A 13,547-nucleotide genomic window follows, 5' to 3' on the forward strand; every position below is an offset into this window, starting at 1 on the left:
ATTGAACCTCACGTGCATGACAACTCACAATAAATTATTATTTTATTTTTTTTATTTATAATTTTTTAAGTACAACTACCCGTGTGTATTTACACCTATAAATATAATCCCGAGTATAGTTCTGTTTAGTTAATAGAGATAAATCTCTCTCTAATTCATACTTTCATCTCTGTTTGGAGTGGGTCCCATTAATTAAATTAACATCTCTAATTGTCATATTCATCGTCGTTGAATAATTGAAAAATAAAAGAAAAATAATTCAATTTTACAGTTGAATTTAATGGTTGAAATAAATTATGCTCGTACTCATGGTTTGACAATGGAGCATTAAATAAATTATGACAGGACCTACACAAATAAAATTATATTTTTAGTTTAATATTTGAATTAGTTAATCTAACATATAGTTTGAAGTCTTTATAATTCAGACAACACGACACTAAAGCAACATGTCTCGACTTTGGTTATATTGATAACTGCTCGATAAATTTGGTGATAATTTGACAAATTATTAGTTTTTTTAAAAATATTTATTTGTATTATTTATATGGAATTTCTTTATGGTCAACCAACGAAAATAATTAATTGTAGCAAAGAAAATGAAACGTGAAAAGGAAATATATTATTGGTTAATAAAAGAATTAAATTATAATTAAAAAAAAAGTTTAGGATTGCGACAAGGCTTCGGGGATGGCCATCGATAAGGACGCCCACCATGGCACAATCCAACGGCGAAGATCTTCTATACAAACCAGACTCAATCTCTACCGTTCATTATAACCTCTCAGCTTTTGGACATAAAAGGGACAGGTCCATGCACTCCATGCTGAACCATCGCAGCTCCATAATACAATGTCCTTTTCCCACACGGACGAAAATACCCTCCATCTCCACAGACATGGCAAGGGCCTTTTCGTCATTCAGCATACCCCTCGCCTGCCCCTTGCAGTAACTATTGACAATCTTTTTTCGCTTTTAAACTGTGAACTGTAGAAAGGTAAATGAAAAAGCAAATTTAAACCTAAAAGAAAAAAGAAAATAAAATATTTTTATAAAATTTTAACTTTATTTTTGTCCATTTGTAGCCCTCGAAATCTACGAATTTACCCTTACGTCCGTACAACGCGGGAAAAGAGGGGTAGGAGAGGGGGGCTTTGATTGAGATGTAACGTGTGGGCTTTTTCGTAAATTAAAAAAAATCAATTTGTCATAATAATAATAAAATAATAATCGTTTAATTTTCTGTTTATAAAATATTAACATCTAGAAATTAAAATCACAAAAGTGCAATTCTCCTATTTTCTTGGAAGGATTTTCATATTTAAAGTAACTTTAAACTATTTTCTTTTTGAAAAAATAATTTTTAAAATAATAATAATTGCGAATGAAAGAAGGGTTTATAAAAAGGCAAAAAATATAATAACTTAAATTATTTTATAATAATAATAATAGTAATAATATAAATATTTAATGAAGTGATGATAAATTAACATGAATGGTTGAACGAAACAGTCAATCCACATGATTGGACGGTCCTGATGTCGTCATACCAGATTTCACATCAATCATACCAATTTTTTTCTTGTAAAATAAAAAAAAAATAAAAAAATAAAATTGCTTGTGGTCCCCACGTCATATTTGCCCTATCTCTCAGATCCAGCCGTGCAATCGGAATCATTAGATTCCTTACCCCCGCACACTCACTCCATCTTTTGGTACACATCGTAACACTTTATCAAAACCCATTTTCTCGTTACGATTTCTCTTAATCTCTTCTAAATATCGTATTCTTAGCGTATCGCACGATAACCGCACCAATTTTTCTGCGGCCACTCCTTTTCCGCCACTGGATAAGATTTCTGTTAAATCTGACGGTCCGAGTCTCTTACTTAACACGTGGCTCTTTATGGTTCGTCGATGAATATCTCCCCCTCTTCCCTACCAAGCTGGCTGCTACTATTTAACCCTGGTTAAACTATTTACCTCACTCACCATTTAACTTAAAACATTAAAAAAAAAAAAAAAAATTGAAAGGAAAAAAGAAAAAAAGAAGAGAAAAGAATAGACCTTATCCCCTCTCTCTCTCTCTCTCTCTCTCTCTCTCTCTCTGCTTCTCTGTTTCTCTGGTTCTCTCTCCAATTCTATTTGAAGGTCGTCAATGGCGTCTCAGATCTAAGGCTCTGTTATTGTTGTTGGTGGAATTCTGCGGAGAGTCTTGAGGAAGCTTGGGTTGGTTTTGAGGGATGCGACATTTTTGGGGGTGAAGAAGGGAAGGAAAATTAGGTTAAAATTTGTTGGTTGTGATATGCTGAAAATGGTGAGCGCGTTTCCAGAGGATGTGTTGGAGCATGTGTTTTCGTTTATACAGTGTCATAAGGACAGGAACTCGATCTCCATGGTGTGCAAGTCGTGGTATGAGATTGAGAGACGGTGTAGGAAGAGGGTTTTTGTTGGGAACTGTTATGCGGTGAGTCCTCGGATTGTGACCAGGAGGTTTCCGAAGGTGAGATCTGTGGAGCTCAAAGGGAAACCGCACTTTGCGGACTTTAGTTTGGTGCCTGATGGTTGGGGTGGGTATGTTTATCCGTGGATCGTTGCTATGGCTTCTGCTTATCCTTTTCTGGAGGAGATCAAGTTGAAGAGAATGGTGGTTACGGATGAGAGTTTGGAGCTCATTTCCAAGTCTTTTAAGAATTTTAAGGTTCTTGTGTTAATGACATGCGAGGGGTTCAGTACGGATGGGCTTGCGGCCATTGCTGCCAATTGCAGGTTTGTGGAATTTTGGTTATGGTTTTCGGACTTTTTGTAAGTTTTTTTTTTCGTTAAATTTCGTTCGTGAAGCGAAGTTAACACTGTGAACGAGGAAGAACACGAAGTTTTGAGGCAGTTTAATCCTTTGATTTTTGGCTTTATATTGTTGTCTTTGTATTTCTGGTTTACTCTTGTGGTATTCTCCATTTTGTACAGAATTTTACTTGTCGCTCAGGAAAGTGCTTTTTTTCATAATGTTATGTTGGGTGGGATGAACAACTACCGTTGAGCTGAGCTCAGGCTAAGCTCACTGGGAACGACGGGTTCTTCTCCATCCTTTTTACCAAATTGTCAGTCTATTTGGCTTTGTACACAGTGATGGTTAACGATGTTCTAAAGCTGATCTACTTTGCTTTTGGCTTCATTGAACATAAACTCTGCTTTGGACTTTAGATTTACATTTTCTTGCAGATTTGAAACCAATTGATAGTCTAGATGGTTTCGTTGTGCTGGAGCCTTGAATTGGGCTGCATTGTCTCTGGTAGTTTTGTTGAATCTTTGAGCTTAAATTTGTAGATTTTGAAAATCAGGAATACATCTATTATTGTTGCTTAGAGACTGCTGTCTGTGTAGTGAAAGATTTTGATAATGGGTAATATTTGGACTGGGAAGATCTTTATTGCCTCTTGCATAGTTGTTGGATTAGGTTTGTGGGTTTCTTTAAGCTTTTGAGATATCTGTTCTTTGTTCTTACACTGTTCGTTGTTGGCCGATCCAGGAATTTGGAAGTATTGGACTTACGAGAGAGTGATGTGGAAGATCTAAATGGGCACTGGCTAAGCCATTTTCCTGAAACCTATACCTCACTGATATCCCTCAATTTTGCTTGTTTGGGGTCAGAGGTGAGTATTTCTGCATTGGAGCGTCTCGTGGATAGGTGTCCAAACTTACAGACACTGCGCCTCAATCGTCCAGTTCCCCTTGATCGGCATGCCAGTCTACTTCGTCGTGCACCTCAGCTGGTTGAGTTTGGCGCTGGATGCTACACAGCTGACTTGAGATCGGAAGTTTTTTCGAACTTAACTGGTGCATTTACAAGCTGTACTGAATTGAAGAGTCTATCGGGATTTTGGGATGTTGTCCCTGCATACCTTCCTTCCGTTTATCCAACTTGCTCTAGGCTCACATCCTTGAACTTGAGCTACGCTATAATTCAATGTGACGATCTTACCAAGCTTATCACTCAGTGTCATAATTTGCAGAAGCTTTGGGTATGTCCTTGTTTTTGTGTCCTTTCAATAATGCATTTCTCTTCAGCTTAACGCCCAATCTTTATCATGGTCTTAGCTCAAGATGCATTGTAACTGCAGGTGCTGGATTACATTGAAGATTCTGGCCTTGAGGCCCTTGCAGGTATCTGCAAGGATCTTCGAGAATTAAGAGTGTTTCCATCCGAACCATATGGGCCGGAACCGAATGTGTCTTTGACAGAACAGGGTCTTGTCTCTGTTTCTGAAGGGTGTCCAAAGCTCCAATCTGTTCTGTACTTCTGTCGTCAAATGACAAATGCTGCCTTAGTGACCATTGCCAGGAATCGTCCGAACATGACCCGTTTTCGTCTATGTATTATGGAGCCACGAACTCCCGATTATGTCACGAATCAGTCGCTTGATGTAGGCTTTGGTGCCATTGTTGAGTATTGCAAAGATCTCCAGCGTTTTTCCCTTTCTGGCCTTCTGACAGATCGATGTTTCGAGTATATAGGAACTTACGGTAAGAAGCTAGAGATGCTGTCTGTGGCATTTGCTGGTAATAGTGACTTAGGACTTCATCATGTGTTGTCTGGATGTGATAGTCTTCGCAAGCTGGAGATTAGGGACTGTCCTTTTGGTGATAAAGCTCTTTTGGCCAATGCTGCAAAGCTCGAGACAATGCGATCCCTTTGGATGTCTTCTTGCTCTGTGAGTTTTGGAGCATGCAAATTGTTAGCTCAGAAGTTTCCCCAACTAAATGTCGAAGTTATAGACGAGAGGGGTCCCCCAAATACAAGGCCTGAAAGTTGCCCTGTGGAGAGGCTTTACATATACCGGAGTGTTGCCGGGCGTCGGTCCGATATGCCTGGTTTCGTATGGACAATCGACGGAGATGCTCCTCTAAGGCTTACTTGATTCAACTCTCAGCAATCCGCCGGAATCAAAGCCTAGAAAGTGCAAGCTCACATAATGGGAATGGAGATGGTATGGTAGGTTCATTCCCTTTATGCTATTTACTACTCCTAATGTAGTTCTCCCGTCAATAACATAATTTGCAGCTCTAATTTTAATGGAGTGAAGGTACATTTTACAGAGGCAGAGGAACTCCATAGCCATTCATTTTATACATTGGCTGAGCTGTGGGGGGGATGGATAGACAGACAAGCATATTTAGTGATCAATAAAGATTGCAAAGGTCTCTTCTTTCTTTTCTTCATTCTACTGTACCCAAACAGATTTATGGTCAATTTGCAGCCACCTTGTATTATGGGCAGAATCTTTTGTTTTGTATGTTCATTAGACATTCATTTCAGATTTCAACTGAACTTAGTTCTTATCCTAAATCCTTTCTGATTGCTCATTGTCTTGCTTGTTCATTACACTGTTAGATTAGATTAGATTAGATGAGAAGGAAATATAGGCAAGCCAAGTGAGGTGAAACTCAGGTGACTGATTGACTGACTGACTGACTTAAGATTTTGTATTGGTAAATCCTTCCATTTAGAGATGATTATGTATGGAGAAAGCAAATAGCGCATAAAGAATGAGTTCTGTTAAGACTTTGGAATGTGTTTCAAAATGATGAGGAGGGAGAAAGGGAATCCTTTTTTACTGTGGAGAGAGAGAGAGAGAGAGAGAGAGAAAAAAAAAGAGAGGCTTTCTCGACTGTCGAGCTGCACAGTATAGATTGAAAGAAAGCTCTTTTTTCATATCTTTATGTTGTGGGTTTTGTATATTTAGGAGGCAGAACCAAAACCCACCTGAGGGAATGACCAAAACATAAAACAATCGGAGTGTTGTACTTGAAAGACTCTGTTTCTTGTTAAGACCTTATTAACTGGCCTCACCCTCAGAAACAGAGCCTGCAAACCAGAAGAACAAGAGAGAGAGAGAGAGAGAGAGAGAGAGTGTGTGTGAAAGTAACTGAACAGAGGCAGGGCAGAGCAGAGCAGAAGGGCAGATTTTGAAAGGAAAAGGAACAGAGAAAGGAAAAAGGGAAAAGGGTAAAGGGAAAAGGGAAAAGCAGGTCAAAGAAACGAATCTGTTTCTGTGAAAAAGTGCTTTTTGTGGTTTGTCAATTTGCAGACAGATTTATTGGTTGATGATGCCCACACGTTGCACTTCTTCCTCCTCCATTCTTCCCCTTTTGCTCATTATTCCTTTCTAAATGATTATATTAGTGTTTCTCTAAAAGATGCGTATGGATATGCATTAATATTATTGTTTATTAGGTTATTAAGCTATAAGTTTAAGTATCCCTTTTTTCTTTTAGTTTGGTTTAGTTATGTTCATCTCAACTTTTATATTTTGAACTCAACTTTGTATTTCTTCAAAAAGTTTTGGGTATCATTTTTTACTTTTCATTTTGTTTCAACTTTTTGTTGTAATAAATAATGTAGCAACCTTTCGATTTGATGAACGAGTGATGATTTTATATGATTTCACATGAACAAGAGAAGTGATGACCCCAAGTGGTAGCCATCAAGCCACGCAAGGGCTTAGACGAGTGCCATGATGCGACCAAGGAGGATGGTGCATCATCTAACACTATATAGAGTGGACGAGGACATTGAAGAGAAGTCAAGGCATAAACAAGGGCAATAAAAGATAGGCTTGTTGAAGTGCCAGGTAGGGTCCTGGGCCTTGACCTTGAAAGTCGAGGTTTCGAAAAGAATTTGGGCATGCGGTTCTAGAGTTAAGTTCGTCCATATAAAATATGAATGCTTGCCAAATTTGGTGTCAATCAGATGCAGGACGGACGCTCCATGATACCGTATGACCGTTCGCCAAAATCACGTCTACTTCACAGGAATTGGAAATGCCTTAAAATGTATTGAAGGTGGAGGCATAATGTCAACTCTCCACCATCCCTGGGCCTTATGGTCTACGCGAGCTACCTTGTAGCACATGTGTGTGTCACAGTGAGGGCGAGCGTGCCGAGACGAGTGTCTCTAGCGACTTTCTTTGAAATGAGTTTTTAAAGACAATACCGGGTGGCATGGGTGTGTCAGTATTGTGCCCTAGCTTGCGTGTTGGAGGTTGAATTATACATTTGCGATCCGATCAGTATCCGTAAATGACATGACATGGGCATAGGAGGGCCAATGCCCCGATAGAACCCAGATGGATGGATGTTCGGGATGTCTCGATGAGATGAGCGACACGTGGGACCGTTCTCGATGGCACGATTGAATGAGTTGTGATTGGTCAACAACACCTCAACTTGAGATGACATCAAGACATATGGGTCATGTCGATTGGGAACCAAGATGACGAGATGAGATGCGATGTTGCACTAAGAGACTTTGACCCCGAGTAGAGGCAAGGTCGAGTCAAATGACTTGGCCTAGTGTAGAGTTAAGTCGGTTGTGTCACAAACGATTGAACATGCACGGAAGGCGTGTGTGGTCGAACAAGCTTAGATTCCGCACAAACGATGTTTGGTTGGCGAAAACAAACCTCGTCTAAGATCCGATGAAGCCACAAAGTTAGTGCAAAAAATATATATGGGGCTTAATTCCCCTTAAGGATGGTCATGAGCATATCAAGATCACAACGTCACAAGGTTGAAAAAGTACGACTGTGACACTCAGCGTTCTCATTGGCACCCATTCCCCTCTTCAATCGATATGGGATCTCACAATCCACCTCCTTCGAGGCCTAGCGTCCTCGCTGGCATTCGTTCCTCACTCCAACCGATATGGGATTTCACAATCCACCCTCCTCACTGGAATTCGTTCCCCTCTCCAATCGTTTCTATTGTATCGTTCATACATCTAACAGAGTAAAATTATTAGCTAACCCTTCCAAACTTTCTCAAATGACAACTTATTCAAGCGCATACGTCGTGCCGAACTTTTACGGAAAATTTTCCTTTGGGAAAGTGGTCAATCCCTTGAACAACATGCCAAAGTCAACAAATTTAAAATTCCCATCACCCAATCAAGAATGTTACCAAGAAATTTCTTCTAATGAGTGGGAAAAAAAAAAAAAAAAAAGAAAGACCAAGCTCTTCCTACAACTTACAAATTGTTTGGTTTCCCACCGTATTACATTTCAACTTCACTAATTAAATAGTTTAACACAATATATATTGCTATTAATTCTTATATTTTCATTATTATAAATTTTCTTCTTAAATTATTAATTTTTCTACCTAATCGGTATTTAAATTATTAATTTTTGTATCTAATACACCATTTCTTTATTGGATATAATAATTGAATCAATTCAAATAAATTAAACAACCAATTCATTATTTCTTTCATAATATGGCTTCATTCCATGTAGCAATTACCTTTTAGCTTCCTATCAAATAATTTCTTAAATAATTTTATTGTATTTAGCATTATATAATAAAATTTAATAATTTTACTTACTTCTCATCTTTATTATATTTTTGAGTTGTGGTTCTAATCGTCGATCTTAGAAGGGTAATTGATACCTTATTCACCGGATTATATCTGGACTGACTACCTAATACGGTCTTAAAATCATATTTTTATACAATTTAAGATAATCAAATTGCTAATGGCACCCAATTGCTATACAAAAAAACAAAGGAAGGATCAAAGATAATCAAAGACTTGGACTTTTCCAAAGTCCACCATTGTGGTGAAGGGGGGCCCTCCTTTTAGGTCAGCTAATGGCATTATCAGAATTGTTAGTTCTTTATTAATGAGGGGAAAGGATTGAAGAGGCTCAGCTTCTGGTGTTGTTGGGAAGGAAGGTTCTTCCTGCTCTGTAAATTTGATGGGGAAGCTTTGTTGCTCTGCTGATGATGATGATGGATTGGATCTTATGGGAATTCTGATGGTTCTTGTTCTAGCTCTTACCCTCATGGTCGTCTGCCAGCCTCCACCGCGCCGAGCTTATATCGTGCATCGTTGGCCTTGAGATTCAAGGCCGATCGTCTCGAAGCTTCCGAGCTCGTTACTTGTATGCTATATAAATCTTTCTTTCTTGATTGCAATTTGTTGGGTAGTCTCAATTTTCTTCAGAAACCAATTCTTAGATGTTGGATTGTTTCATTCTGAACATATCCATTCCAATTCTAATAAAATCCTCATCATGCTCTGAATTCTGTGATACTGTAGTGTTGTTGCCTAACAGCTTAGACGCTGACTTTTTTCATCCATAATATGCCCATTTCAACTCGAGTACTTGATGACACAAAGTCATCCATGTTCTGTATATACGTGTATATCTATTTATATATGTAAGAAAGAAGAGTGCTTGTCAATCGAGTGATGTGGGATCTGTGAAGAGAGGAGCGAAACATTTCTTATAAGGTTATAAAAACTTCTCCCTAATAGACGCGTTTTAAATCGTAAGGCCGAAGGCCGACGCAATACGTAAAGAGTCAAAGCAGACAATATCTACTATGGGTGAGCTTGAGCTATTACAATTAGTATCAGAGCTAGACACCGGGCGGCGTACCACCAAAGATGTTGGCCCCTAAGGGGGAGATTGTGAGATCCCACGTCAGTTGAACAGGGGAACAAAACATTTTCTTGTAAGAGTGTGGAAACCTCTCTCTAGCAGACACGTTTTAAAACCATGAGGCTGATGGTGATATATAACAGGCCAAAATAGACAATATCTACTCGCGGGTGTTACATTGACCATTTTAAATTCAACTAAAAGCTAAGAAACTTGCATCCAAGCACTTACAAAGGGACGGCAATACAATAGTGTAATGCATATGGATCATTTAGATTAGATTATAAATGTAATTCATTACATCCTAAAGCAGACAAAAGCTTTTTCCACCAAGTCCAGCCAAAACAACCAAAGGCCTCATCATTGGTTCATTGAGGCTCCAATAGTTTTCAAAAGATGCTCAATTCGGTACTTCATAACTGGCTGACCTTTTTGCGTCCTTTTGAGCATTTTTTCTCTTGTGGTGTTTCGTCTAGCTTTAGCCCTTTCTTGTTCCTCCTTTTTTGCAGCGATAATAGCTTCTTTCTCCATTCTTGCTTTCTCTTTCTCTTCATGCTTTCTCTCATACAGTTCCTGGAGACTAGGTATGCCTTTATTCCTTTCTTTCCCACGTCTACCGTTCGTCTGATTCTCCAATTTCGTTCCATTTTCACCCTTTAAGAACCAGCAAGAAAGCGAGTCGGTTAATAGTTCAAGCAGCACATTCTATACACACAAGATTCTTATCATAACAGGAAGGGAATGAAACAGATGCCGGTTGGGTTCGATGTCTCTCCAAACCCCAATCAACAAATAGTGATAGAAAGCGGTATTCATAGGTTGGGTTGGACGGGATAGAGAATATCTTTTAGATCCAACGCAACGATTCGAGATTAGTAAGTCGCACTATATTCAAACTACGAGAGATATCTCAAGTCTCCTGATAAACTTAAGTCAAGAGGCAACCAAAAAGAATAAACTAAATGAAGCAGGTGCATTAAATAAATCAATAAATAATAGATTTAAAAAAATAGAATTTCAAATTGTGAAAAATATTAACAAAATCATTTTAAATAATGAATAAAGGTAAAGATATTTTAGAAAAATAAAAAATAAAAGGGCTGAAGGAGAAAAATTAAATGCAACAAGCAATAGCTGCATGTTCTTAAACGCTAGCGTGGCAGTTGGAATTTCAATAATTATTGTGCTTCTCTTCCGACCTGCCTTCTTCTTCCCCCTTCTTATTTTTCTCTGCCCATAAGGTGAGACAACCTTTAATGTTTCTGTGGGCTACCAAGGATTTATTGTGACTGGAAAAAGTCCATTAAGGCAGCCATCAACATGGTACTCTCCTTGCCTTTTGGCGATGGTGCACCATGGCTTCATGTTCACTTCAAGAACCTCGCCATTAGGTGGTAAGGGCCGTTAAGGAAAAAATTGTTCAACCACCACCACCACAATGTGACTGTTTTTCATCGGATGTAGACCAAAAATCTGGATGTAACAACCCAGGCCCACCGCTAGCAAATATTGTCCTCTTTGGGCTTTCCCTTTCGGGCTTCCTCTCAAGGCTTTAAAACGCGTTTGCTAGGGGAAGGTTTCTACACTCTTATAAATGGTGGTTTGTTCTCCTCCCCAACCAATGTGGGACATCAGACTGGATGACCCCTAAATAACTATTAGTCACATTATAGCGGCCTCCTCGAATATTTGCTCCAGTTAGTGAGCACTCTAATAACTTCAAGTGCTGCCTCCCCGAGTATTTTTAAAAGTTGTTGAAGAACAAGTGTATTTTAAATCAATAATAAACTTCGGTTGATTGGATTCGACTAAACTAAGTTGAAGTAAACCCATAAACCAGTCCAACCTATACGTTTAATTACCGAACTCAACTCAAACATAATATAACTCGACTAAAAAACTGTAAGGGTAGGGTTCATTGAGTTTTCTGAATGCCTAAAGTGACAGGCACTTCAATAAACAAAAGGAATCAAAGCTCCACTCTCTCTCTCTCGATAATAAGAAGCGAATGAAATGGATGGGCGTTGGGTTCGATGTCTACTCAAATCACAATAAACAAATAGTGACAGAGGCACCTAGAATAACTTCAACAAACAAAAAGAAACAAAGTTCCTCTCTGTCTCTTTGAATAACAAGAATGAAATGAAATAGATACCCATTGGGTTGATTGCTTATCCAAATCACAACCAACAAATAGTGACCGAAAATAACTTCAATAACCAAAATGAAACAAAGCTCTCGTCTCTCTCTCTTTGTAGGAAAACTTGCAACAGATCATCTTATCTTATGCAATAGTTTGCAATACCATTTTCTCATTCAACATAACTAAAGGCATCTCAAGAGTCTCAAAACTCACCAAGCATTGAAGGCAAATGAACATAATTGAACTTTTACGCGATATTAGATACTCATAAAACAGGTCATACCTCGACAAGTCCAACAGTAGAGCTAGAGGGCCTCTCATTGTGGTGATTCTGATGCTTTACTAACTTCTTATACTTGCTGACATGTTTAGCATTCTTATAGAACTCTCTTTGCTTTTCTGAACATAAATACATACACGAGAATCAATCACTACCATAAACAAAGACCATCCAATATCCAATCTCCTAAAGCAAACCATTAAACCAGTTTTTGCAATGTAATTCCCCAATTCGAAACACGAAATCAAACACCGGAGAATACGAATTTCTCTCTACAAATTCCATTCTCCAACAAAAACAGTGGTTTTGCAACAACATTTCGAGGTCCATAACAGCTAAACAAAAATTCACAACCTAGATTTCACAGATCTATCAACAAGTGAGCAGCAAACTTAAGGCGATGATAAAAAATCAAAAAGAAGTAAACGCAACCCAGATTGAGCAGTATCATACTTATTAAAGCTGGGTTATAGTAGTCGGTAGTTGATTTCACATTGGCAAACGCCTCAAGCGAAAGCCCCTTCCCTCCCAACCGTTTCATGTTCTTGTGTTTCTTGTTCTTCATGAATGCCGATTTTGGGCGATTCTGAACTTCATCTTCCCCAGTGCGCTTCTTCATTGTCGTAAAAAGCACAAAATTTACAGATTGAATGAAATTGAAAGCAATTAGGGCAAAACGGAGAAGGAAAGCGAAACAGATGCGAAGACGAGAAAATAAATTATTTTTTAATATCCAATAAAAATGCAAAAACGTTTCAAATTATTATTTACGTCATTATTGGATTAGGAATTTTTCTCTATAGATTAAAAAAATATTAATTTCATGAAATAATTTTTATTGAAATAGAGAAAATATAGAGTAAATTCAATCATATTTTATAAACAAAAATATTAATAACTTAAATTTTAATATTACAACGACAAATATTTATTTATTAAGTAACTAAATAAATATATATAAGAACTAAAAATATAATCTCAATCTCCGACCCTCTCTAGCTAAAGAAATCTTTTTGCTTGTGAATTTCTTTCTTTTTAAAACTATAAAAAAAAAATTATTTTTATATTTTAGGATCCGACAAAAATTCAAATAACATCTTAGAAAAAATTAAAATAATGATTGAAAATTTAAAATTAAAAAAAAAAAAAAAAAAAAAAAAAAAAACTTATACTACCATTTAAATTTAAGAGATCTCTGTAACAAGAGCATTCGAAGCTTCCTATACTACTCGAAGGGTCAGTTTCGGGGTGGAACTCTCCTCACCCTCTACATTTTGCTGAGCTGCATGTGGTGCAGCCAGGTTGGGTAGGGAAGATGATGCCTCATCTGGGTTGTCGTAATAATTATTAATCCACGTCCCCCTCGATGAAAACTCACTGGATAGGTCGGATAGTGATGGCAGAGGAAGCCCCTGCCCCGTTTCGACACTCAAGACTAACGGGAATAAGGGAGTCAAAACCAACCGCGTATCAAACAAAATTTTAATAGATTAGACATGTGTCATATCACCATGCCGTCCAAGGCATGTTCCAAAGCCATCTTATTTATTAAACCACAACCACTAAAATTGAAGAGAAAAATTAATTTTAGGAACAAAGAATCAATGGGTTGGTGAGAAAATAATTTAATAATGATTTGCAACAAAAATTAAAAATATAATTATAAAATCAAATAAAA

General features: G+C 37.8%; 2 protein-coding genes across 6 annotated transcripts; one reads left to right on the forward strand and one right to left on the reverse strand.

Annotated features, from left to right (window-relative positions):
- The first annotated feature begins 2,037 nt into the window (after positions 1-2,037).
- LOC111456212 (protein TRANSPORT INHIBITOR RESPONSE 1-like) lies at positions 2,038-5,359 on the forward strand. 5 transcript variants are annotated; one of them, XR_002712717.1, is made up of 4 exons: positions 2,038-2,769; positions 3,530-4,022; positions 4,122-4,993; positions 5,085-5,359. XR_002712717.1 is itself a non-coding variant. In XM_023098021.1 (3 exons), exons 1-3 carry the CDS (start codon positions 2,306-2,308, stop codon positions 4,917-4,919), a joined length of 1,755 nt encoding a protein of 584 aa, XP_022953789.1. In that variant the 5' UTR covers positions 2,038-2,305; the 3' UTR covers positions 4,920-5,359. The 5 variants fall into 5 exon arrangements, 1 of the variants encoding a protein (XP_022953789.1); XR_002712716.1 differs by having other exon boundaries at positions 5,098-5,359; XR_002712718.1 differs by having other exon boundaries at positions 4,122-4,988.
- Positions 5,360-9,619: 4,260 nt separating this feature from the next.
- Positions 9,620-12,570, reverse strand: LOC111455827. The gene is made up of 3 exons (XM_023097447.1): positions 12,323-12,570; positions 11,873-11,988; positions 9,620-10,100 (listed from the first exon to the last, which is right to left on the reverse strand). Exons 1-3 carry the CDS (start codon positions 12,486-12,488, stop codon positions 9,807-9,809), a joined length of 576 nt encoding a protein of 191 aa, XP_022953215.1. The 5' UTR covers positions 12,489-12,570; the 3' UTR covers positions 9,620-9,806.
- Positions 12,571-13,547: the final 977 nt, after the last annotated feature.

The sequence above is a fragment of the Cucurbita moschata genome, unplaced genomic scaffold (genome assembly GCF_002738365.1).
Source record: "Cucurbita moschata cultivar Rifu unplaced genomic scaffold, Cmos_1.0 Cmo_Scf00018, whole genome shotgun sequence".
NCBI classification, from domain to species: domain Eukaryota; kingdom Viridiplantae; phylum Streptophyta; class Magnoliopsida; order Cucurbitales; family Cucurbitaceae; genus Cucurbita; species Cucurbita moschata.